The sequence below is a fragment of the Numida meleagris genome, chromosome 1 (assembly GCF_002078875.1).
Source record: "Numida meleagris isolate 19003 breed g44 Domestic line chromosome 1, NumMel1.0, whole genome shotgun sequence".
In the NCBI taxonomy this organism is placed as follows: Eukaryota; Metazoa; Chordata; class Aves; order Galliformes; family Numididae; genus Numida; species Numida meleagris.
Window position 1 is genome coordinate 142,182,546 of NC_034409.1, and position 27,900 is coordinate 142,210,445.

The window sequence follows — 27,900 nt, forward strand, 5'->3', positions numbered from 1 at the left end:
TTCTCAAACTAAACATCAACGGTTGTGTAACTACTGATCACTGGAACTGTGGATATGCATAGAACGTAACCACAGAAGCAAGGATATTAAGAATATTCAGTGATATACTTTCTAGAAATTTAAATCAAGCCCCACTACATCTCATGTGGCATTCGTAAGCAACAGCCACTCACCCTTTCCTGTTTTGAACACAAAACATGGAAGAGTTATCTGAAATCGGCATTTCCTAGTGACTGCGTGCAGGGAGGGGCATGAAAACAATTCTGTCCACAACATCTGAACGCAGCTGTGGTTGGGGATATGCAGAACACGAGAGGTGTGGTTCATCAAGCAGGGCTATGGAGCACAACAGTTCAGGAGGTGTTGTCTGAAGTATTCTTACATGCCAGCTCCTACGAGGTTAATAAGGACAAATTACCTTAACCAAAGATATTTTTATTGGGTTCAGTATTCAAGCATCATTAGGTTAAGGTCTTTTTAGAAAAATCAAATCAACAAGGATAAAAAAAAAAAACAACCTTATGAATGACAAACGGTACACGAAGATTGATTTGAAATAAGATTTTACCAGGCTTGTGAAGAAAACTGCCAAAAGCCAAATTGCGTTCTGAATCTAAATTACTGAACAACATATGAATATAATATCCCATTAAAAAAAAAAAGCAAATACCAGTTTAATGCTAGTCACCTGAAATTGACAGTAGTCTCTTAATATAAGGCAAAAATAGTAATTTGCTTTTTTTTTTTTAAACCTACATTAAGTACAATCGAAAATAGTTGCCATATGGAATATGCTTCATCAAGATCTTTCAAAAGCAGGATCGGCAGAGAATGCTGACTCACGCATTAAGATCTTCTCAACATATTGAGCATTCCGTAGCCCAGATTCTTTTTCAGAAATTGCTAAGGACTGGCTGGATGCTGCAGAGTGTTTTTGCAAAGTGTGTGCATAATTTCATTCTCCTGCGCCACAACCGCATTGCAGTGTTATAGCCACGTGACACAAATAACACGTAGTGCAGATTTAAAGGTGTCAATATACATACAGTTGCAGAAAATGCCATAAAATACTCTATGCAATCTTTATGCATACCTCTCCCCTATACTTGTATTTACAGATTTGTATGAATTTTTAATAGGTAATGACCCACTGAAGACATTTTTACAATATTTATTAGATTATGAATTTATAAATTCAAGGACTCAGAGGCACGTAGTTTAGAAGGCCAAGAACACTGAAACTAATGAAGTCACAGAAATCAGAATATTTGTGGACATAATACCAGTAAAAAATAAAAATCACATCCAAACTAAAAGCAACGCTTCTTAAGAGTCATCCTTCAAAGTTAGCGTAATAAAAAGTTCTCATTTCCCTCAAAGAAAAATAATTCATCCCACCTACCAAGCTAGAAAATCCTATTTACAATTGTACTTTAATCAGAAGTATCGTTAAGTTGTGTAATACGGCCGGTTCTATTCTGCCATTAGAATTTAACATTTATTTTAAGGTACTGTTGTATTTACAAACGCATAAATATTGTAACTCTGATCTTCATTTAGATCTGAATGAAAACAGGCTGTTAAGTCACAATACAAACGTGTTAGTGGAAGAAAGTGTTTGGGGCAGCTGCATTTTCAGTATCATTCTCAAAGAACAGAAAGCCAACACTTCTGATAAAGCTCAAGTTCATCACGTAGACCGGGGTCTTTAAGTTATGTTAATGAAGATTAAACCTCTTTTGTGTTAATTCTTTACATTGGTTTCTTCAGTCCACTTTCACCACACTGTAGATTTTGGTTACAAACCAAAAGCATGCAAAGAATCCAATTGTCCCTAGAAATAAAAAAAAAAAAAGTGACATATTAGGAAAATTTACGCAGCAAACATTAATTTCCACCTGTATTTTACAAATACATGTATGCAATCTGCTATCTGCAGTCTTCAGCATACCCATCACATCAGATAAAATCAGAGACAGAACCTGGCCTTTATCGGCATCGACTAATAATAAAAGTACCTAATTTTCACACTCAGAACACGGAACTCATTTTAAGTTGCATCATTTCTCTTCCTACATACTTGCTTTTTCGTTGCTTTCATGATTCCCCAAGTCCAGCTCCTTCATATCGCCCCATTTCACCCTACCTCAGTGACTGGTCCCGCACGCTTTACCCTGCCTGCTCAGACGGTTAGAAAACTTTCTCTTTAATAAATCAATTAGATTGACAGCATCAAAAGAAGTTCACCTATCTTAGTCGTACTTTAAGGTCTTGGGAAACTAGAGCGCTGCATTTATTCTTGCACAGATTAAGTTAATACAAATTTCAATACACGGTGCAGTTACTAGGCAACTTTTCTATCAAAAGCGTGCTACACACCATAAAAATAAACTTCTGAAATACATTAGGCAGTCAAAAGGCATAAGCAAACCTGAGCTGAAATTTAAGGACAGGGACCGTTTCCTTTATTAAAGGAGAATCTCTTTATGAAGCTCCAACAGATAGACTGGCAAAGCCCAAATGCATCGACTACTTTGCACGCAAAAGAATGTTTTCGTTAAGACTGTTTTGCTTCAAAACGCAGCCTCAGTCAGAACGATACCGCACTTAAAGGCAGCTCAGAACAGCTGTTACAGGAACCCCTCGCCTCCCACAAGAAGTAGGACAGGAAAAAAACCCTGACAATTATCTGATTTTTGCCTGAATACCTCCTATAAAACCATCTTTTACAAGATCACCTTTGTTTAAGATTTGCTAAGAGGCACGACAGAAGCTGCGCACTAACTCATTCAGTACAGAAGCTAGTGAAGAACCATGAATGATACCCCAGTAATTTTTTTTCTTCACGCTTGCTAAACTACTGATGTTTAACTGACTCATTGACTATGATACGCAGTTGCGGTCCCAGCTGTGAATCAAAGATTTGTCATGTAGCTCCCGGTATTTTGCCTGCTGAGTCTGATCAATGACCTGGAATGCAGTATGGAAGCAAGTGCCTGAAGCATGTGTTACGCTGACATAGCAGCAGGGCACCATCAGAACCCTTCCTGATACTGACAATTTTTAACAGATGAGTAAGCAACAGCAGAATAGTTTTGATACAACAATTATGATTTTCTCTTTTTAGCTTCTTTATCATCCTGACACAGGAAGTCAGTTGCCTTTAGGAGCGGTTTTTGCTAAATTGCTAGTATGGTTTTGTATTTGAAAGTCTGGAGAACTCACTGCCCTTTTCACATGCCTCTAATGTTTTCTACAAAACCTTATCTCAAAGCGCTTCAATGAATCTCAGAGAACTGGAAATATCTGCTTCTGAATGCATATTCGCGTACCAAGCTAAATGGACAGAGTTATTCTTAAATGTTCAGAAACGTGATTGCTCCCCCAAATTACAGGGTAATTTGCCCTATTAAGCATATGATGCTTCAAAGTTCTAATCCTATGGTTAACTTTGCTTATATTCTCCCCTAATTTCAACACACAAACGGAAGATTTTTAAGAACTACAGCATACAAACTAACAGTTCAGCCTGAATTACAGAGCGTGACTTGCATCTCCACTGTCTCAATTACATACAAATGACTACTACAGAAAGCATCTGAAGAGGTCTAAGAGTGAATCACCTATTCTTTGCATCCCTGTGAACGTATCCTGAACAGCATTTCCCAAATTCGCTGGCATGCACTGCGCAGCCTGCTGGTGATGGTCAGCTGAAAGTGAATGTGTGAGCAAAAGAAAAGAAGAGTGTGGTGCACACATCTTAAAGGCATCACGTGACACGACCGTGTTGAGAGAACAAGGGTGAGTGAAAGATGGAAATCATACGTGTAAGTAACAGAAACTCAGCTAAACCAACACCCTCAGCACAGAAAATACAGCCCCCTTTATTTTGTATGTAAATGCAATTCTGGCTCTGGCCAGAACTGTCCACAATGAAAGGCAGACACACCAAATATCTGTTAGAAAAGTTAATGAAACTAAATTAACCGATCTTTGACTTACGGAAGGCCTCGTTCTTTTTTCATGAGACTAAGCATGCACCACATTTTAAAATGAATATACCTGAAATCACAGAATCATTTAGGTTGGAAAGGAAGTCAGCAAGTCCAACTATCCACCTGACAAACCAAGTCCCCTCACTAAGCCTTGTCCTTAGTGCCACATCTCTTCAATAGCTCCAGGGACAAGGGCTCCACCGCTTCCCTGGCTAGTCACTTCAATGTTTGACAACCTTTCTATGAAGAAATTCGTCCTAATGTCCAACCTAATCCTCCCCTGGCACAACCGGAGATCATTTCCTCATGCCCTATCACTCGTTACCTGAGAAAAGAGACCAACACCCTCAGCGTCCTTTCAAGTAGATGAAGAGAACAGTGAGATCTCTGCTTGGCCTCCTGTTCTCCAGACCAAACAACCCAAATTCTCTCAGCCGCTCCTCACAACTCTTCATCAGCTCTACAACTCTTCTCTGCATACAGCAAAGGGCCCAACGCTGAACGCACCGCTCAAGGTGCAATCTCAGCACTGCTGCATACAAGTGGACAATCGCTTCCCTAAGTCCTGTGGGCTACATAAGTTCTGACTGAGGCCAGGAGCATCGGCATACAGCAGTGTACATTTGTTCCTAGTCCAACAACCATGCGTTCTTAAATTCTGTACTTCAAGGAGACTATTAGTAAGCCCAGATCAGAAATAAAAGGTTAAGAGAAAGTCCGAGCAACAAGAGGGAGTGTGGAAGGAAGGCAGAATCTGATCTGTGTCTTCAGAACAGCTTGCTCATCAGCACACAAAACACAGATAAAAGTAGAGATGATATGCAACTTCTGTGGGCCTCGCTAGCATGTTTTAGAAGTTAAACTGATTACTTAAAAGACATAGATGCAAACCCAGCACTCTTGAGACACAGCTTTTTAAAAGGTTTCTTTGAAACATCGCATTCTCTCTTTTCAACCATCAGTGACCCAAGAAACTCCTTGTAGGCTCCTGTCCCTGTTCGTCATCTACATTCACTTGCGGACCACAAACTGCTTTGAAGTGGCAAGGTCTCTGAAATTAATATGTGATGTTCATTTTAAGAATGAACATTCACAAATGCCAGTGATCTTTTCCATTTGAACATTTTTCCTTCTCTGTGTTCAGTGGAACTGAAAATTCTACTTACAGTTATAGAGGAATCTCTATTAGAAGCTCTGATGGCAAGCCATTTGTGCTCTAGGAGGCCTCAAAATATAGCCTTTATAGTTGTATGTACAAATCTGTATCAAAGCTTTAGAAATCATTAGGTTTTCTTCACAAACATGGAAGCTGAAATCATTTTAAGCATTGAACCATTCAAGATAGCTTAAAAAAATACTACTATGAAGAATTGCCAGGTAGTAACTTTTTGCATGAACTTTTGAAAGGAGACTTCCTGCATCCTCCACCCATAAACGAGGGACAAGCATATCTGACTGAAAATTCCCTTTTAGTACTGAAGATGACAAAGGGAAGACTGTCACCTCATCTCACTCACTGATGAGCCAAGTGAAGTACAGCACTTAAGACATGTGCTTTTCCAGAAACTCACAATAAAGATGACAAGACTCTGATATTACTGTATCAAAAAATGGTTCGGTGCCTTTCCCCTGCCATTTCTTCAGTGCAACAGGAAAAGAGGTATACAGTTCCAGAAATTAAATTAAGAGAAAAAGTTGTCTAACGGCTTTTACTCCTCTCTCTTTCTCCTAGTCCACAAAACCTGCATTTTTTTCCTTAATTGTCACTATAACTTTAGACTTGATGATGTGTTTGAGGCGTGTTTCTCCAAGGTAAAGACAGAGTTGGAAAATGAAACAAAACTAGTTGGGAAAAAAAAAATCACAGACATATTAAATTTGTGATCTTGTATCAAGATAAGCTTTGCTAAGGCTTCTCCTATGGAAAGCTAAAGGTAAGCTCAACATTTAAAATCACGGTTCAGTGTACTCACCTGTGAAAAGGAAGAAGATCAAAACCATAATCATGGTGTAACCAAAATATAAAATGGTGCTAGCTGTTCCTGTGATTTGCAGTTTAGAAAAAAAATAATGTATTGCATATATTAGGAAATAAACCGCAGTAAAACCACTAGTGAGAAATGAACGCCACTGCCAGTGATAGTCCTAAAAGTGGTGGGGAAAAAAAAAACAGAGACATATGAGTAAAATTGCATATACCTCTAATGCTCTGATTCTGAATGCCATCTTTCTTCTACTATCACTTTATCTAAAAGTAAGCTTTCATAGTTTTGATCTACAGAAAAAACCTATATATAAAATCAACAGTGCTTTAACTACATCATTCAGAGCTAGAGATAAGAAACATCTGTATCAAGTAGGCAAAAAAAAAAAATCAAAAAACCCAAATAAGCCCAATCTACTACTGTAAACCATGGAGGTTCTTAATTTCCTCCCCCCCTACAGGTTAGACAGATGCAAGAATGTGCTCTCATTAAGCTAAGTCAATGGGTAAATCTTCAGAAAACAGGTAGTGAGACTCTGAAGATGATACATCTGACTCAGTGGCACTTAGAGCAGCGTTTTATTTATTTATTTACAAGTTGTGCCAGAAGTAGCTTGCTTCACTTCTTGAAGTCTTGGTTTAGGGATATTTAATACCTGTATTCCAATTACAGAAGCCTTAAACATTTTCCGAAGCACCCTTAAAGCAGTATTAAGTATGAATACTGATGAGTATTTCTTACCTCTGCACATAGATGGAAGTAACAGAGCAATATTGTGGCCTCAGAACATGTAATAACCAAAATAATGAATACCAGAAACAGGAAGCCAAACATATAATACATCTGGTGAGACCTACAGAAGAGAGTTTCCAAAAAATAAACAAAAAATTAAAACGGATACCACACTGATATTATTTCTTCGTACACAATAGTATCACCTTCACTTCAAGGTATTCCCTTTCTAATTGAGGCACTCTTAATTCTGCAGCCATACAATTGACTCATTTGCTTTCTACATCAAGAATAGGAGCTTTGACAGCTCAGTCTGAAAACAGCGAGAAAGCAAGCCCAAAGCATGCTCCTGGTGCTTAGGATTTTAGGGAAAGAACTGACTACACATAATGAGTGAAATTACAGTTCCACTGAAGTCAACATGACCTCTTCCACCGAATTCAGCGTAACTTGGATTTCACCTCACATTTCAATCAAAGGGGCAGAGCTGCAAGGTAACAAGAAATGTCAAATGCTTCAGCTGTGTATGCTGGGTAGAGGCACCTATTCAAGGTTCAGAAACAGTTTAAAGATATCCAATAACTAAACCGTGCCAGAAGGAAGACAAAATCCTTACAGTAGATTAGTTTGTCAGTATGCTATGAACTCACATCAAAATTCACTTGAACTAGACTAGCTGCATTATTTTTGATATTTAACAGAATTACTCCCCGATACCTTTGAAAGGACAACAATTTTTGTGACGTCTTTGTAGTCATGCTTTCTAGCCCCAAAATCAAAAGAACAAACCAAAACAAACACCCTCAGATCAATTACGATACGCTTACTACTTTCAAGTTATATGCATATGTCAACTTTAAAGCCACTTCCACAAGAAGGCAGAGGAGTAGCGTGACACACCCAGCTATCTGAAGATTGTAGGCCAGCTGTAAATTGCCACGCATATCACGGTCCCTTCTCCATACACCTCGACAAGAAACACAGGCACTGAGTATCTTCTAAACCACAACATGCTAAAAAGATGTTAACGTTTAAATTTGTATTGAGCCAGTACTCCGGTAATTCTGTATCCCTCAAAATCAGTCAACACATCTTGAAGAAAATAAGCTTTCACATAAGAAATTACAACCTTTTTATGACACAGAACGTTAAATTTAGGTTGTGGTTAACGTACCAAATACTGTTCAGAATGAAGAACAACTGGATAAAGATGCACCCAAAAGGTAGAATCCCTCCCATGATAATTCCAGGTAATGGCTTTGTATAGAATGACTGCTCGGGAATCTGACGAGGAATTTGATTTGTGCGAACAGGGTGTTCAATAGCCTTCAAACAAAGAAAAGAAATCGTTAAATTAGTAACAAGTCAAACTGCAACACTGCCTTTTTTGCTTTCTCTTTGATGTGAGTGCTGGCAGAAGTCTATTTACTCTGAATATGCGCAGGCTTGTCTACCATTGTGTCTGCATTTTCTACCAGTCCAGCTAACAAAATTTGCAAAGCAAACCAGCTGAAAGAGAGCTCTTACTAAAAACACTGCAACAGATATTTTGGACCTCCCCTTTTATGACTGTCCATGATCTGTTGCACAGCTGGAACACATTTCTCATTTTTCAGCTTGGGACAGGTGCTGATGCACTCTTGGTTTCCCCTTCTAAAAATGGATGTATTGTTTTTCACGATTTATTCCAAGAATCAGATCAGGGTAAACTTACAGAGTGAGAGGATTCAACTTGGAAATTTTAATTTATCTTAAATTTAAACCTAATTAAGCTACGTGCATAAATCAGCCTGGTGAAAAAGAAAAAAATTAAGGCACGTGAATGCACACTTTGCAATCTTTCCCCTTTCTTACAGATCACATCAAGAAAATCAACAATTTCAGCTCAGTGCTTGCTTTCCTGTTTTGATTTTAATGTATTTGTGACAGAGTTCACACTGCCTTGTCAAAAGCTCCTTTCTTTCCACAGAACTGTCTCTGTACATTGCAATGTTTTTTGCTTGAACTTCCACCTGGTTATCAGTAGAAAATTAGAGTAACTACAGTTGACCTACAAAGCCTTCCAGCGTAATTAACTATTTTCTGAAGGCATTCCACAAGCTCTACAGAGAACTAAAATGAAGGCTGCCTATACATGGGGAAAAAAAAAAATACAGAATTAGCCAAACTTACAGATCTTTAAGCTTGTGGGACACAGCAAACCACTTTTAAAGCAAGAAAACCACTGATTTCACTGCGTAGGGTTTGGTCACCCATGTCACAAAGAACCCTCATTTAAGTAAGAAAACTGATCGGTTTAGAAAGAAATCCCCATTAGTTCAGTTAGCGTCTGCCAAGCAGCAATAATCATTTACAGAACACTTAGGTGTTTTCACAAGAACTCGCAACTTGATCAGAAGACACCCTTCTTGTCTCAGACTCTGTAGGCAGAGAACAGGAACAAAATACACAGGGGAAAACAGAACAAAACACCCACAAACGCAGAAGTTGCTTTCCCTTATACTTGGCTGGGTCAACAGAATTTTCTGGTAATGAGAGAAATACTAGTTAAAATAAAGAATACCCAGATCGTTGCTTTACCTGGAACGATCATTCAATCCAATGCAACGATAACCCTCATCAGTGCTCAGAAATATCAGCACGACTCAACAACTTCATATCAAAGCCTGGGAATTTCAAGATCAGGTACACAACGCAGTTTTAAAGAAACAGGACCGGAGCTGACAAAGTGAACTAGATTAGGTGCTACCTCAGTCACAGCCTTACATATATTAAAAAAAAAAAAATCACTGTGTATCAAGAAATACTTACGTTTTTCTTAAAGCCAAAATAGGCACCAATAAACGTCAGTGGAACAGATATGCAAAACCAGAGTGCCAAAATAGCAACCAAAGTACCGAACGGAATAGCTGCAGAAGAGCCTTCTCCCCAGAGAATGAGATTCATGATAAAAAAATCTGCAAACACAATTCTGAAAAATACATAACACACTTAAGGCATAGAAACGCTTGCTAATACGCAAAGATCTTAACAAAACAATAGAACTGTATAAAGATTTTAGTGCTAATCTCCTAAAATCAAGTGACACAAAAAATATCCACACGAAGAGGTCAAGCTAGCGATTCTTTTGTAATCTAGTGGGATTGAACTTCAGCAGGAGCTGACAATCCAGCTAAGCAATTTCAAATATATGCTTGTCTTAACTACGCTTCAGGGTAAGACTGCTTGCTGTGATTAAGTAGAAAAATTTAACACAGTGGTTATACAGTGTATGACACCATAGAAGACCAACTGTAGCGTGGTCAGAAAGACAGCCTAGAGAGGAAAAGCAAGCAATGAAAAAGTATGTCTGTCTAAAACTTAACAGTATAATTTTGCCGTTTCTTAAATCAGCTTTTTCACGTGGTGAAAGTAAACATAAAACTTAGATTAAAAAAAAAACAACTAAGTATGATATGCCATTAACATAGTTATCTTTGTCAAACGCATCTCCATGTTCTTATAGCTTCTGGAACAAAGGGACAACGTAATAAGATTTACTTGTACAGCTGAAGCCTGAATATTAGCTATGCATGTCAGAAAAGCAATTTAATTCTTTTAATCACGGCTATATTCTCAACTCACCCAGGACAAAGGAATGATGTCAGCAGGACATTTGTTTTCCATTTCTCACCTCCAAATGCTATATTAAAACATTTGACAGTCATCAAAACGTGCATTAAGCTCACAACTATTAATTTTCCAGTCCATTTAGCCGTTACACTTAGCTTGCAAATACTCAAATAATGTGCTATCATGCTCAAATTTCAAACAGTAAAATAAATGTTTAGTAATAATGAAATCAAACTCCCTCATCATACTGCTTGATCACAAAGCTTCAGAGCAAAGAAAGCTCTCAGATCCATGAGAAAAGTATTCAAGTAAATAAACCGGGCCTCAGACCACTTTATCTACAGTAAAAGAAAGAAGATCTGCAGTACTTTTAAGTCTTTAAAAAGCAGTTTAAACCTGTTATGATCAAGAACTTCAAGTTTTCTAGCCTGTGAATGCAGGTTTCATTAGAAAAACGCATTTAGGTAACTATGTGAAATGTGAAAACTAAGCTGTTTTCTTGAAATAACTCTTGTCTAAGAATCTTACAAGTTAGGACTAATGCTTAAGAGAACATCTCTCCTTCCTGCAAATATTAACGGCATTAAGCACTGGTGATGCCAAAAGACCTAGGATAGCTTTATTTAAAAAAAAAAATCCTTAAGAGTTTGTACTACACTGATAAAAATTCTAGTCAGAGTACTTTCAAATGAAATATCCCACTGGAATTCCAGCTGACAATTTCATCTGAACAGTGCCCTAATGATATGTGGTGGTTTTTTTAAGACTCAGAAGTGATTATGGCTAGAACGATTTTAATTAAGTTTCTGTTCCTTCAAAAAATGCTGGTAGAACACGGCACTGGTAATTAATATTAACCAGTTATTTTCAACTCAGGCTTCACTTTTTAAATGCAATGTTGAAAAAACCTATAAAAATCTGATAACCATTTCAGCTGTATTTTGCTGTTTAAGTCTCTCAGTCCTTTACTGGTACGCTGTAAGAAAAAAATATTTGTGTTGACATGCTCTATATAGGGTATGGGCCATCGTTTACTGTAACAAGAATCTCTCTGGAGTAATCACTCACTGCCTTAAATATTCAGTTAAACTGAATATTCAACTATCAACAGAACTCATGACAAATATAATAGGAAACAGAATTATTATCACCTCCACTGAAAATACAGAATTCAGTTTACCACCAAAAACTTCAAAATATCCCTAAAAATACAAAATACCCAGGATGATATAAAAGATGCTACTGCATTCAACAATGTTTTTGGTCTTAAGTCTCCTTCTATTTAAGCATAATTGGTTTGAAGTTCAAAAATCACATCATTACCGCTGTGGGAAAGCTCCCTACAAAACAAAGACTCCTTCTCCAGTTGTTGCCAGGAAAACTATAAAATGGTCAGAAGAAAGTGAAGAACTCCAACGCCAGCTTCCAGGTTCAAGTTCAGAAATAAATTCTCTAGCACTACATATTCAGAACTATAATAGTCCAAACAGTCCAAAAAAAACCCCAGCTTACTCTGCCATAAACAATCTCATACTTTATGTAATGTAATTAAGACAAGGTGGATACAGAACGGCACGCTTAGCCATAAAATAAACTAGAAGGTACCAACTATTTATGGCCAATGGACAGACCTTGAAATGATGGCTAGCTGGAGTAAGGGAAGGAAACAATATGAGCTAACTACTGTCAGGTGTCCAAATACCACTGGGTTAGCTGCAGCTACACAACACCTAATAATTCACCCCACCTCTAGTCTGAAAAGCGCTATTCTCCCAAAAACTGAACTAGCTAAGAAGAAGCAACAAAAATCTCAGGCAAGAATACGTTATTTGGAAAAAAAAAAATGTGTTATCAAACAATATCAACAGCTGAAGCTAAAAGCAAGTTAAGGGTTGGTGCCCATTCCTCCAGCCATAGGAAAACATAAGTACAAAATTGTCAGAAGTAATTAGTATTAGTAAAATGAATTTCCCTCCTAATTCCGTAAATACACAGCAGCAAGAGCAATTCAGAGTCTCTAAGCACGATCGCATCAAAATCAGCTTAACCGTGTCAGTATTCTATATGTGTTTTCTGTTGTTAAGATAAATGCATTTCCCTGCTTGCCCTGAGGGAAACTACAAACTGTACCATAAAATAAAAATCACTTCTATGACGATAATTTACTTTAATGAACTTAAGCCCTGTCATTTTAAATAACTTTTACTTACATTTGTAGAATCTGGCAGCAACATAACCTGCTGGAGTTCCAAGCAGTACCCACAAAACTACAGCACAGGTCATTAGAGCTCCCCGGTTTGCAGGTGACAAAAATCCCAGGCAAGCAAAAACTATGAAGCAGAGATGCACAATTTCAGAAAGAAATTACACGATTGACTTAAAGCCAGTACGCCATTTACCGTATACAGACTTTAAGGTAAGTCCTACATCTACTTTATCAGCTCAGGTGTTTCTAATCTTAGACTTTTAAGACATTTATAGACAAAACTGCACTGCTATTTCTACACACAATTAGTGCTCAAAAGATTGTTTCTACAGAAGCCATTCCTTCCCGTTTTATTACTTACATAGTGTAACAAAAGTCATGATTAAGATCTGCGTGCCAGAGCCCAGGAAAACAGACAACAGCATTCCTTTTCTTGGGGGCCTGAAAATATCACCATGAACCAGCTTCCAGCCAAATTCTTCCTGCGCATCTTCCTGTAAAGGGAATACATCTATTTTAATACAGGAGATCGCCACTTCAATAGCCTGCAACATCACTTTCTGTAGAAAGAAACTGCATTCCAATACACTTGAGGAGGTACATTTCAGACTTACAGTGGAATCCATCTGATTGTATCTTGCAATGTCTTTATGCAGCGTCCTCAACATGATCATAGCAACCATCCCAGACAGAAAAAGGACAATCACCAAGGAATTCATAATGCTGCATTGATTGAAAAATAGCACCGAGTCATCATTCAAATCACAGCGTAAAAGCATTTCAGTACAGTATGCTTGCAGACAAACTTTCTTCTCACCTAAACCACTGAATATGAGTGTGAGGCATGGATTCCAAAATATAATCCCATCTTGATGCCCACCTGATATTTTTTTCTTCCTGAAAGAAGAAACGTCAGTTTCAGACACAACCATAGTCCAACCACAGTTCCAAAGTTGATGCTCAGGCAAAGCAATCTTAAATCTCACGATGAATTAAAATTTAATTTGGCATGGCTTGAAAGTAATACTTTAAGAATAACTACTGAAAACAGACCTAAGAGTTGACCACAGAATCCAAAACAAAATATTTTCTGAATATTAAGATCTATGTCTTCTTAGAGCGTGAAGTTTTACTTCTTTGCTTCAAGAATTACATTAATTCACATGGAATACAGCTGACTAATGACATAATCAAGAACGTGAATTATTTTTTTTAGCATACACAAGTCAACACACTGTATTCAGAGACTGTGCTATATGAAGAGCCTCCAGCCCAAAGGTCCACTTTCCAAATACAGCCCTCTCCACGTTACCTCCTGCCTTCATGCAACTTCGTGCACCAACTAACAATCCAATTACATTCAGCTTATGCTGCAAGACAGGTGGGAAGACAATACCACAACCTTATGCTGTTAATAGAAGGAAATTTCTTCCTTGATGTATTTCAACTGATTGTACTTATTCAGACTAAATATTTGTTGATCAGAAACACTTCAAAGACAGCACTTCTTCGTATTACGTTTCAGAGTAAACATGAAAACAAGAATAAATAGTGCTAGTCAACCTGAAGGGTTAAACAAACCATAAATGCTACTATCAATTAATACAAATGGCCAGGTGTTTTTCTCACAGGATGTTATTTCAGTAAGTGAAGCAAAAGCACTTTGTAGTAAAGCTGTTTTTGAAGATATAAAAAAAAAAACAAGAAATAATGGATTACAATATGTAGCAGCCAAGATCAAGTACCGAGTTCACAGAGGTAGTAAAACTATATTTCAAGGCAAGCAAGAAGTTTCTCAGCCTTATTAACAATTCTAGGGTAGAATCACATTTTTCTCCTACTTATGCTGCCTCGATTCCTGTCCTCCTGAGGTGACCTGATCCACCAACCTCACAGAATTTCAGAGGAAGACCTCCAACTCACATAACATTGTGCACAGCAGTAAAACACACATGTAGCTGGGCATGCCATTTGTATAAGAGAAACAATATAGGTCTTAGACTAATACTTGGGCATTATATTATTATTATTATTTTTTTTTAAGAAAATTCCATTTAAAAAGGTTCGTCTTGCTTGTTCATCCTAGTGAGACGCATTTAAGTATCACTGCTCCCTGTATTTGCTGGATGCACTGTTCCTGTGCCTTTAAATAGAGAACAGAGGAATGATGAGTATCAGCTTCTTAGTTTTCTACAGATTGACAGGGGAGGAAGACCTTGGGAAAAAAATAAAGCTTTTGCTGTAGGACTGCCTACAGCACTCATTTGCCAAAATACACAATTTCTCAGACTTAGAGTGAGAAAAAAAATCCGCCAGACAACCTAGACAGACACAGAAAGTGTGATTCTTTTAAAAACCACATATGCATTTCACAGGCTGCGTGGGGAGGTATGCAAAACTGTAAGGCATATATTTAGGTCTCAAGTCACACTCCAGTTCAAATTAAGTTTTTAAACCACAAATGTACTGCTCTGAAATAATTTTATCTATCTTTAGAATTCTGATTATTAACGCGTAAGATTTTATCTTAAGAAGTAACTAACATAAAAAACTTAGCACTCACTTGAAAAGAAACTGAGTATGTATAAGCAATTTTGACTTCTCCATTAGCCTTATTACTTATATCCATAGGTAATCCTGAGCAATCAGGGTTGTCTGGATGAGTATGCTTGTAACTGTGGGAAGAGAAAACACAGAATGAAAGCTGCTTCACTAACAGCACTATTAAAATATCATTTGCTTATCTTACACAAGCATCCATTTCATCCACAACTCTTCCCTGAAATGTTACAATACTCCTTAATGCCTCAACTTTCAGAACTCCCAAGGAATGTGTCACAAACGGAGGACTTTTGGACACACAAACTTTTTACACAAAAGAACCCCTCCTAAAACACCAGAACAACTGATGAGTATACTTGTGATATCACTGCATTCAGATCCTGATTGCTGAAGACATCAAAACTTGCACTCTAATTACTCCTGCCTTGGGCACTGATGGCTTATTCAGTGATGATACAGAACATTCCTTAGTACGGTTGCTTCACTTAAAATGAAAGTTGGAAGTAATATGTGTTATCTCTTATGGCACGTATAGGAAATAGCACACAAAGATCTACAGAATTCAGAGTAAGATTACATTAGACTCCGTCAATCAACAGGAAAGCTAACGTACACGTCATATACCTATACACCTGAAAAGATTTCTGACTAGCAACAGGCCTCCAAACCAAAGCAAGCATCTTGGGATTTATCGCTGCTTGACAACAACTTACTATTTCTGAATACTAACCTTTTTGGTTCAAGTTTAGCAGCAACAAGTCTCGCACCCAGAGCTTCATTTTCCACAACATGGTAATATATTTTTATGTCAACATGATTGAAGATATAAAAAGTATCTTTCTCATGAAATTCTGACTAAAATGATAAAAAAGAAGTAGTTTAAAAAAATATGAAGAAGATAAAGATACCCAAAAGCCTTAGAGTTTAATTTTAGATTGCATAGGTTTTTTTTTGTCAAGATATTCTGCCTACAGGATGAATGCACAATTCTGGGAATACAAAGATAGTGAACTGCTTTATTGTATTAAAAAAAATGCTTGGAACTACAGTTTGAGAGCAGAACTTCACCTGAGATGACTGAGAAACTGAAGACGTTTCCATTTTATTCAACTTCAGCAGCAACCTGAATTGATAGCTATGTGACAACTTTCGTAACTAAATGTGTTTAATAAATAACTAGTAATTTTAAAACATGCAGTTTATTTTTCATACATTAAACCAAACCTTCCAAGACAAACAATGCAAACAATTACTGTCTGTGACAGAGCCACTTCCGCATTTGAAACCAAAGATTCATTGCAAGCAATAGGCAAGAATGTTGAATAGGCATCTCAGGTGAGGGGATGTTTCAGTTTGAACATTAGTTAAACAAGTTGTTAAAAGCTTCATGTCTACCAGAACTCAGTTCAGTTCTTCAGGGTTCTGTCCCTACCCCTTTCTACACAGGGCCCTAATGATAAGCCAGTTTTTTATTTTTATAAGGTGTTCTTCTACAGTCCTTCAATTACTCCTTCAAAAGTTGTTCTCCTTATATTAAAAATAAATATTTGAACAAGATTAAGAAATATTGCCAGATTGCACATTTGATCATAAATGTTTCAAACATCTGTTTATACAGGGTCTGTGGAATCAATTCATTATGCAGGAAAGGAAACAAAATTAGAAGCTGCTAGGTAAAACAAAAGACCTGCTTCTTAGTCATCACCTCCCCATGGAACAGGTCTGGGGTAATGTGAAGACATTCTACATTTCCTAATGTATTCTTATCTCCATAATGCATTTATCTGGACTTCCACGAGTTAATCCAAAAGGATCCAACTCTCACAAGAGAAGCTTGTTTCACTCAGCATTCTTATATACTGCTTTTTTCCACTAGTCCACATCATTTTAAGAGAAGCACTCCTTCAGGAATTATTAGTTCCCATGCAGAGAAATAAATATGCCTGCAAAAAAACTGTTTCCATGAAACGCTTTCATCTCACAGAAATGTAAAATTCAAGCCTTTGAAAGTTTAGACATCATAGGCAATGAAGGACAACATTTTTCTTCTCCTGTACTCCTTCTGTTCTAAACACTATCCACATTCTTCTCCCTCCTCTATCTTTCTGAGCTTTTCTGTATTATTAAACAATAGAGGAGACAGTTCTTAGACAAGCCGAACTGAGAACTTAAGAGATTGTAGTACTTGCACATATATCAAAACACTTAGTTTTAGGGACCAAAGGTTCTTAAGATAGAGAGGACTCACCATAGAAACAGGACATAGAAGAAATGTAAGTCTTTAAAACAGTAAAAAAGGGGATATTAAAAAAATTAAACTCATACATTAATAACACAGGCATCTTTTGGACGGCCGTCTTCTGTGATGTAACAGCCAATGGGAAAGCCAGGATTGCAGAACCTCTGGCCATCTTCAACATCATAGCACCAGGTCACAGGCATGTTGTCCACAATCCTGTCAATTATATACCGACACTTCATCTTTCAAAATATACAGCATAATGCAAATAAAAATAGACAAAGCCAACAAGTCTTTTTCTGCAGCAGGTGTGTCGGAAATAGATGGCCTATTCTGTGACCACCCAAGCATTCTATTTACTGAGGTAGTTTCTGAAGTGCCTTTACAAACATAGGTCAAAACACAAAGCTCATCCACTCTGAAGACACAAGAATTAACTTTTTCATTATTTTTTCCTTAAAAAATAGCCCAAGTCATCCACAAAAGCATCAAAAATGAACTAGATCATTTCAAGTTTCTTCAAGACAAAAACACAAAATAAAAAACTGTGCTCACACATTATATGCACATTATTAATCCTCCAACTTTCTAATTGCTCTTCATTTGCAAAATACATGTTTCTTGACACTGTTTGAAGCATTTCCAAGATCTTTGCCATGCTGCTCTCTATCCACTCACCAACCAGCCTGTATCTATGCTTGGGATTGCCCCAACCCAGGTGCAGGGCCTTGCACTTGGCCTTGTTCAGCTGCATGAGGTTTGCACAGGCCCACCACTCAAGCCTGTCAAGGTCCCTCTGGATTGCATCTTTTCAGCCCAAGACACTGACTGCACCACACAGCTTGGTACCACCTGCAAACTCTCTGAGGGTACACTCAATCCCACTGTCCATACAACCAATGAAAATATTAAACAGTCCCAGTTTGGACCCCTGAAGGGCATCATGTCACTAGCATCCACCTGGACATTGAACCATCAACTGCTAGCCTTTGGATGTGGCCATTCAGCCAACTCCTTATCACTCAAATCCCTCAAAACCTTGTCTCTCCCATTTAGAGACAAGGATGTTACAAGGGACCACATTTACACAAAAAAAAAGTGGGACAGTAAGATACAAACACTACCCAACGTGCTGTAAATAGTAAAAAATAATCAAAAACAAGAAAAACACTGAAAATATACTTTTAAACTGAGAGATACTCATCATGCTCAATTCTCCCTTCGCACAAAGACGCGCTAAGAACGTGCTTCTTTATCTTATGAAGTGTTTTAACTAGCTGGAAGATAAATCCAAAAAGCAATTTCTTCAAAGAAGATTTAAAATTCAGCAGCCACCCTTAAAGCATCGTTAATTGCTCCAAGATATATTTGTACAGTTCAATTAGTAAATGACACACATGAAGACACGAGTCAACAGCCACCTTTGGGGCACTGCTATGCCAAAAGAAGACATCTCACAAACTCAACAAGACACATTTTTGTAAAATGTATCAAGCTGCTGAACGTTCTTTACAATTAAGAGTTTCAGGATTACAATCTGTAAGCTGTTAATGTTAACAGATACCTGCTAAGGTCTCAGAAGGTACTTTACACACAACTATGACTTCAGACAACAATAAAGAACTAGTAAGTGACATGTGGCGCTTTTGTTCATAAAACTGTAAGGAGCTCTGCATCATCCCCACCATTAGCTACCATACAGAACTAAGTAGCAATATTGACTCAATACTGACACAGCAGAAGAAAGTTAAAAAAGCCCCTTCCAGAAACACAATTTGCAGGTTCTCAGTCTCCAGCAGAGCTATGAACAGCAGCAGCAACAACTGAATCTGACTTGCCTAGCCATGCTACTACAGGGCACAGTTAAGTTGCTGATTAGCAGCTATTCCAGATGCAAGTCATTACACTTGGTTCTCATTTAAAATTTTACCTCCATAACACATGCAAGGGGTAGCTCTTGATTTTGTTAGTACCTTCACTTCGTAAAACAAGAAGACAAGTAAAGCATTAACCTCTTGCAAATGACTTTGGTTGGGATAAAGGTTTTCCCCTGCATCTTCTGTAGCAAAGGCATACAAAGCTGCCTTCAAGCTGCAATGCCGGAACAAATTGATAATTTAAGAAGCAAATCATTTTTCAGAGTTAATCTTCACATTTGAAATGACTTGAAGAGATTATACATGAGGAGCAAATATGCTGTACAAGTATTCTTAAATGTCTCCCCAGCACATCTGGTGATGAACATTGTCAGCCAAGATATCACCTTTGCTGTTGAGTCCAATTCAGTATGTCAATTACTAATCTTATTAACTGGCCTTTAAAACCTTAAAAGTGCTTTGCACCATCTGTGTTCCCCAGGAATTTTATGACACGTTGAAGGCTGATAATAAACCTCCATTAAATCCTCACTTATGCTACACCTTACCAATCCCCGTGTATCAGAATCCTATACCATCCTCCTGAATCATTAACCACAAAATGCAGCCACTTCCACTTTGCGGAGCTGTGGTTGATGGGGGGCTGCCATTACTGTAACAGACATAAAACAAGGCCTACTTCATGGCACTTATTCCAAAGTTTTAGGGCAGTGGACCTAGCGCTTCAATTGTTTAATTTCTTGCTATTAAAGTAATTAAAAATGTAAGAATATAGAGTACTTCAAACTTAAAGGGAAGTTTTCCTACTAAAAATTGAACTATATCTTATTTGAATTGAAACAGCTCTATCAAGTTAGTATATTTAAGAATGTTTTTTAGCCTGTACGACTAAGTATATTTGCAAACCGATGTAATCACAGAAGAAGTGTTTTTCTTTTTTCCAAAGTGTGATAGGATCATAACTTCGGGAAATTTTTCGTTCATACGATTTTTCACGTACACACCAAAACACAGGCAAACTTCAAAGGTTAAGCATTATGCCACACCAACACATACCAGTGAAATTCAAAGTGATGCAAATTGTATAAATACACGCAATATTTAATAGGAATGTAACCAAATGAAGCATCTGTGAAGATCTACTTATTTCAGCATTAGGCGTACACGCTACAAATCCCTTCAAAAATTGCTGCATCCTTCAGAGCTCCTTTATTTACATAAACACGTAGCTATTGCTTGCAAACATCTCTCATCTAATTTATCAGCTTCCAACTTCACTAATTTTCAAGAGATTTCCAAGAAAATTTAGATCAGTGAGACAGTCTACCCCTAAACAGGACAACATCAGCTTCCAAGAACAGCAGAAAAAGCGCTCACTGCCTATTCAGTATGGATGGCTGTATTGAAACTGAACAAACAGAGTGTGGTATTAGAGGAAAAACATTTAATGACAATGGCAACGTTCAACGTTTCACCTGCTTTTTTACTAATATATTCAGAATCTTTTGATTTAATTAGATGAAAACCGATTTTTGTTTCAGTGAAGCAGACAGTACGTATTTGGAATCACTTGGCAATATTAAATATGCTTATGTATTACATCCAAAGACATGCCAAAGTGAACAGCTCAGACAACTTAATACCTAAGTTGTTCCTTCTACGCTTGCACCTAAAGGCTGCTGTTAGTACAGAATACCAACATACAAAGCACTACAGACAGAAATATCCATGTATGCTACCTGTAACATCTACACAGAACCTGCAGATAAGTGTTTCCCAACTCCTGGATTTTGGTACAGAGCATAGAATCACAGAATGGCCTGGGTTCAAAAGGACCTCAAATATCTAGTTTCAACCCCCCTGCTGTGTGCAGGGCTGCCAACCACTAGACCAGGCTGCCCAGAGCCACATCCAGCCTGGCCCTGAATGCCTCCAGGGATGGGGCATCCACAACCTCCTTGGGCAATCTGTTCCAGCTCATCACCACCCTCTAAGTGAAAAACTTCCTCCTAACATCTAACCTAAATTTCCCGTGTCTTAATTTAAAACCATTCCCCCTTGTCCTATCGCTATCCATCTATATTAGCAATAACCTAAACCTAACTAAAAATCAGCATTACTTCAGCATACACATTCCATATGGCCTCACCCCTATGGACCCTCAGAAGAGAACCTCAACATCCAAGCAGAAACAGAGCCCCAGCACATTCCAAGATAACTCACATGGTTTTTTTTGTTTGTTTGTTTTGCAGTTTTATTTTTTTTTCCTGCTACAGAGGGTCTTAGAGAACAGAAAAAGATTAAGTGCATATGTGTTCCTCAATTTAATTAGCTCATTCTCATTGGCCATCTTTCACTTCCATATCCTATACATGGAAGAACCTTCGCATAAAAATTCCTCAGAACTACTGATCCCATCTCTTGGGCACAACATTACAGAGTGCAAAGGCTCTTGAAGAGAGCCAAGATGACCTAAAAGTATTAACATGCAAATACAAAATGATCAGCTAAATTAATTATCAACAGTATGTTAGACTAACCAATCCGTGAGTTGATGTCAACTTACCAATGATGTTGATAATTCAGTAGCATACTTTTTTTCAAAAAATCTAATTTCTGCTTGTCTTCTGCCTTTTTGGTATCATATGTTTTTGTACAAACAGGTTTACACGTCTCCTTTTTGTTGAATGTGAACTACGAAAATGAAATGCACATGAGCAAAAAAATTGTTAAAAGCATGTTTCTGCATTTTCAGAATTTAACAAGCTTCCCCCCACATTTATTACTGTGTATGTTAATATATAAATATAATTTAAAAAAAATCAAGACAATATACATTGACATTACAGAGGAGCTTTTCATATTGGCATGTACTATAAAATCCCTCTGTGATCTTACAGCACATTGTAAGATCCCTACACTAAGAGTTCCTTGTTATCATTTAACATGCTTTCTGCAGTGGTTTACCAAACAAGTCATTTGACCTCTTAGTAGCAATACTGCCCCACGAAGATTCCAATGAGAATTTTATCTCCCATAACATGTACTGTAGAAGGTGAAAGTTTCAGAAAGACCATTTCTGACTCTTCCATTCTACAGCTGCACAATTTTTGAACCTGGTTTCAAGACTAAGACTACTCAATTTCCTCTAACAACGTAGAAATTCCAGCTGAGAAGCAAGGTTCCAAAGACAGAAGAAAACCTCCACAGCATTTCAGTCCACAGCTTCACGATGCAGCCAGGTCAAATTGACAGATTGCTATTACATGGAATTTCAGATTTTGAAATCCTTTGAGACAAAGCCCTAATGAAAGGATCTTCAAGATTCTGACCTGTTTTGGTTACATTACATTATAAGTATTAACAAAAGCCTTTTTCCACTGAACAAACCCTGTAAGGAGATGGTTCTATCCTCTCTCCAAACAACACTTGGCCAAGGTTTTCAGATGGACGTTTCTTTCCTTCTGCTTGACAGAAATCAAACCTGAGTTACAGAAAAGATAGGAAAATGAATAAAGTTTTGTAGATGTACGTGTCAGACCCAATACAGTAGCCCCAGATCAAAACCATCATCACTAGTAAAGGAACTACATATACAACAGTTTCTTACTTGAATTTGCGTAGTGTGAAAATCACAGCCCCGTTCAGGGGAAGTGATACAAGTTGCCTTGATAAATCCCTTAACGGATACCTTGTAGTTTGTTTAGACAGCGGGAAGGGTCTGCGTCTTTGTACTGAATAGACAAGGGAGGTTCCCGAGACTTTGTATAGATAAGAAAGGCTCCTCAAGTCGTTGTATGGCATGTGTAAGGAAAGCCACCGGGAAGGCCTCTGAATGAATATAAAGTGAAGACCCTTTTTGTGCAAGACATGCACGATGGGAGGAGAGTATCCCCCACGCATCCAGCGCTGATATTAAACGACTACTTTCTAACACTCCCAACTTGAGTCTTAGGCAGTCTCATGATCTTTCTGGTATCAGATGGAACAAAAAAAGCCCCAACAGTCAAACCTCTTAATCGGCTTCCTCAGAACTCAGTTTACACTAAACAGAGGAGCAGAAACGTTTCCTTCAGTAATTACAAGTTTCCTATTTGCAAAGGAATTTTAGCCAGGAATTAAGTCTTCACATCATTTTGTGACAGACCCAAAAGAAAAGCATGCAAACCAGATTCTTGGGAGAAAATAAAAAATAAAAATACAGACGGCTGCTTTACAACAAGTGCCATTAAATAAAAAGGTTATCACAGAATTAGCTAGGTTGGAAAAGATCTACAAGAGCATCCAGTCCAACCATCCACCTACCACCAATAACCCCACTAAACCATGTTTCTTAACGCAATAGAATCATAGAACTAGTTAGGTTGGGAAAGACCTACAAGATACATACATATATAACACCGAATCTTTTAATAGCACATCTTCCAAGTTCTTCCTAACTTTAAGTGTCCCGCGTTTGTATTCATTAAGATGTGGATATAACTAGTGCTTAATCTCTTCAATATTAAATAGCGAAGTATTTTTCGAAGCAACAACTTTACTTTTTTGTACAGGGCAGAGACATATTTTGTGTACTCCAACGATGAGTACCGAGAAAGCATTTAACACCTCATTAAGATAATTGATGGGAAGTTCACACCTCGTTACCACTCTAACTCATCTGGCTATAGGCTACTAAAGACAGCAGTAATACTTTGCCCTATAAAATTACAAGATATACAGAGACAGACAGGGAGATAGGGAGAGAATCTGCAAAGAAAACCAAGAAATAGAGAACGAAAAACCCATTTCTTGGAAATTCAAGATTTGCCAATTGTTAAAAAAAAAATGGAATGAAAAACATAAAAATAAAAAACTAAAATGGAAAAATAAATGGACATTCCTCGTTTGGAAACTGCTATATCAAGACACTAAGAACACTTAAAATGAAATTCATCTTGTTAGAAGAAGTGAAAACTGGAATGATACAAGCGGTATAAGATACTTACGCAGTATATTCATAGGGAAGGACAGACTCTACAGAGTCAAGCCTGTTCACAAACAGCTCGATTCCAGACTGAAAGAATCAAGATAATCAGTGGTTATATTTCATATGATTCTATGATTTTATATATATGACTTGTGTCAATAAGGTAAATAAAAGTCTCACACTGAACAGATAAGAATTGCACGACTGTCTATCTTGAAATGCAGAATCACGTGTAACGAATTATATCTGCCGGGGCCATAAATTAAACACTATCTAAGCATAAGGAAAACAGAGCCCACATGACAAAACCACTTTAAGGCTAATGTAAGCATACAGATTCTAAGATAGCAGGAAATCATATACAAGAATAATACAGTCATCACAGTTGCCAGTTTTAGTTTAATGTAGCAGCTGGAGCTACCTTAGCCATCAACAGAACTTGAGCACAAGAAGTCCTAAAAGGATATGGTGAAAAGCACGGGTGAGGTCAGTACATGCGTCCCAGTCCACAATTTTATTTACGAAGCAGCTAAAAACTCAGCTGTGAGGATTTAAACAGTGTACTCAAATTGATAGGCTATTTTAAGTTTGAACAGAAGTGCTTCCCAAAGAGATGGCGAGGATATCCACATTTACCTTCTTATAAAAGCTTACCAACAACTCCATCGGATTCTGAGGAAGAACCTGAAATTCAATCTGCTGCGGTTTCAGATGAATGTTTGCTCTATTCACACAAATTACAGTTGGAGTGACCTGCTGCTACTGAGAAGTCTCTCTCTCTTCCCTCTTAGTCCCAAAACATCTTCCTTTATGCAAGTCCCGCAGTCCTTCTGTATTTCAACTGTTTAACTTAAGCTGGTCTGAGTATTTATCTACGTGCACACTAAACCCTTCCAAATGGTGAAAATAACAAGAAAAACAAAACCCAAGCCAAATCTCACCCAAGGAAACTTTTATAAAGGCATTCTTTAGCAGCAAAGCAAACTGAACTGTCTTACTGTGCAGTTAGGCAAGAGCTGGAGACGGGAAAGGGAATGCATTAAGGAGCAAGACCCCTCTCTCAATAGCAAACCATCTATTTTCTCACATAAATCAACAGGAGAGCTCTTCCTTCTCATGAAAAGTCACTCTCAATTAACCAAAACAAGAAGTTGTGGAGAAAAAACGTGGAATTGTTCACATGTATTGTAGCTCAGATACTTCAGCCAGGTTCTGTGCCTGATACACTGTCCCCAGCCACAGGCGAATCAGGATGCAGCTCCAAGAGAAGCAGGCAGCTGTGAGCTGTTACACTGACTTACTAAGTGAAAGACATGCTACCAACCACTCCTTCTTCCTCTGCCATAATCCATGCAGACTCACTGCTCACCTCTGGCTTGCGCACTCTTGTCATACCTCTGTAAGCCACTGTAACTCACTAACACAGCAGAAAACTAGTCTGGCAATATATATCTATATTTGCATACATACATATATATATACACACAATTATAACTAATTTTAAACACAGAAATGACACTTAATATTCAGGGAAGCGTTACTACTTCAGTCTGCACAGACTGCATTCAACTTCTGACTATATTCCAACCAGAAATAGGAAAAGCAGCTAAACCAACTTTAACCAAGCAGCTCAGATGACAGCTCAGAGGAAGGTGGAAAAGTTGCGAGTCTCATCGCTCTTGTGCTGCTAGGTATGTGCCCCTCTTAACACCACCACATCCCACCTTGCCAAGGGAGAACAGGAGATCCACAGAGAGCATAACAGACAAACAGGACTATCTGGAGATGAGGGCTGTAGACCTAAATTTCAAGTAGGGGAGAGCTCAATATTACTGAAAGGATAATCAACGGCAGCAACTCTACGAACTCAGCTAGAACACATGAAAAATTAATGTTGTACAAGGAAGCTTAATTTTACCCACTTATGTAAACATTATGCTATAGCAATTATCTGATAGTGCACAATCTTTTCCTCACCAGACACTAGACTAAATGGGGACGACTCAATTCAAAGAACAGTTCAGACTGACCACATGCCTCAGTCTCACTTTGTACATAACCTGATTGGCACAAGGTAGAGGAATAACAAGTGGCTTAACTCATAAACAGATTTTTCAGAATAACACAGCTGATGAGGTTATCCTAAAATGTTCAGCTAGCCACTGGTGATAGATTCACATTAACTGTCTAATTTCACATTTATAAAATGATAAATTTTCGGGATAAGGATTCAAACATTTTGTGGACATTGCATGAGGGGGGGAAAAAAAAAAGCAATGACGCCTGAGCAGGATCACTCTGTAAGTGTCTTAGGCCTGATGAAAGGACAGCAGGCAACCTGGTTTGCATAAAAATCTTCTGACACGATTCTAGATTAAACCAGGGATAATTTAAGAACAGCAGTGTTTTTCAGAGATGCTCTGAAGAACTACAGACGGCAGCTTGAAAGTTTTAGCCCGTAGTTAAAGAAAAATATTTCTTCAAGAAGGGTAGCACTGCACTTTAACAGGTGGTGGATGTGCTGTCCTTGGAAGTTTTCAAGGCTTGCTTAAACAAGAGCAGTGCTGATCAGGTCTAGTGCTGGCAGCAGTCTTGCTTCTTGAATAAAGTTACGCTCTGTGATCTCCTGAGGTCACTTCCAAACACTGCTTCTGTGGTCCCATAAAAGAACATCCACAGAGCATTCTGATGCTCTGACAAAAGTAGTGTGGAAACAAGACTGAAAGAATCCGTGGTTACGTGTTCAGAAGAGGATTTGACCAGTCAGAATTGAACAACATGCTTGAGAAAGAAGGGGAAAGTACAGCTGGTACCATTTCTGCCACAACAGCAGCAAACAGCTTCTAAAACTCACTCAAAGGAGCAAAACCTGTCTTTAAGAACAGACCCCTATTAGCCAGTATCCTTGCAAATGTGTAATTTAGTTACGTGAAGTTTGCCCACCAGTCTTCTAAGCATGAAAATAACTTTAAACTTCACTGAGAGCTTGCAATCAGGGAGCTAGGGATGGGAATGCTCTGTGCTCTGGACTCGTGACAGCCAAGAAGATATAGCTGTCACTGCACACTCGCCCCGGCTGCAACCAGCAGCTGCTAGCTCCTGCCAAATGACCTGCTGGAGACGCTTACTTGACGCAGCACGTACAAGGGCCGGGAGAGGGGCGGGCCGCTCCCCGTCTGTAAGGTGACAGTAACTCGGGAGAGGAGCCGGCAGCCGTACGATCTGCCAACGTGTTACCGGCAGCCGTTAGGCTCCGAGCCGCAGCGCGCTCAAACTCCCCAGGGCAGCAGCCCCCGGGCCGCCCCGCAGCTGCCAACAGCCAGTTAGGACGAGGAGAGAAAAGGAGCAGCGGAGCTCAGCAGGACGCACGGCAGCAGGCCGCGGAGCGAGCCGGGCCCCAGGGGCGCGGGAGGCGCCGAGGCCTCCCCCCTCAGCGCGGCCGCCCGGCCCCAGGCCGCCCCCGCCGGTCTCACCTTGCACTCGGGCTTCTCCTTGGAGGGCTCGCAGAAGTTGACGGGCGCCAGGCCCGGCAGGTAGAAGCCGGCGACGGGGGGGGGCGGCGCGGTGACCGCTAGAGCGGCGGCGATGAGGAGCGGCCGCAGGGCCATGTCGGGCGGCGGTGGAGGGGGGGGGGCGGCTCCCTCGGCGCCTCTCGCGCGCGCCCGCGGCACCAACGGTCGCAGCTGCGTCGCCCCCCGCCTCGAGCGGCCGCCGCTTCCGGCT

At 38.8% G+C, this 27,900-nt stretch overlaps 1 protein-coding gene across 1 annotated transcript; it reads right to left on the reverse strand.

Annotated features, from left to right (window-relative positions):
• TM9SF2 (transmembrane 9 superfamily member 2) lies at positions 420-27,900 on the reverse strand. Its single transcript, XM_021416086.1, has 17 exons — positions 27,651-27,900; positions 24,197-24,264; positions 22,599-22,692; positions 21,775-21,902; positions 17,418-17,547; positions 15,823-15,947; positions 15,094-15,205; positions 13,348-13,427; positions 13,145-13,253; positions 12,892-13,024; positions 12,535-12,654; positions 10,337-10,394; positions 9,524-9,683; positions 7,887-8,038; positions 6,722-6,833; positions 5,969-6,140; positions 420-1,834 (listed from the first exon to the last, which is right to left on the reverse strand). Exons 1-17 carry the CDS (start codon positions 27,783-27,785, stop codon positions 1,767-1,769), a joined length of 1,956 nt encoding a protein of 651 aa, XP_021271761.1. The 5' UTR covers positions 27,786-27,900; the 3' UTR covers positions 420-1,766.

Excerpts from the sequence above, each read along its gene's own strand:
- TM9SF2 (XM_021416086.1), bottom strand. The coding sequence starts at position 27,785 with ATGGCCCTGCGGCCGCTCCTCATCGCCGCCGCTCTAGCGGTCACCGCG. Across the intron at positions 12,655-12,891 it reads CATGACTTTTGTTACACTAT|TTTTTGCTTGCCTGGGATTT; the intron begins GTAAGTAATAAA and ends TCTGCTTCATAG. Across the intron at positions 9,684-10,336 it reads ACATCATTCCTTTGTCCTGG|AATTGTGTTTGCAGATTTTT; the intron begins GTGAGTTGAGAA and ends TGTATTTTTCAG.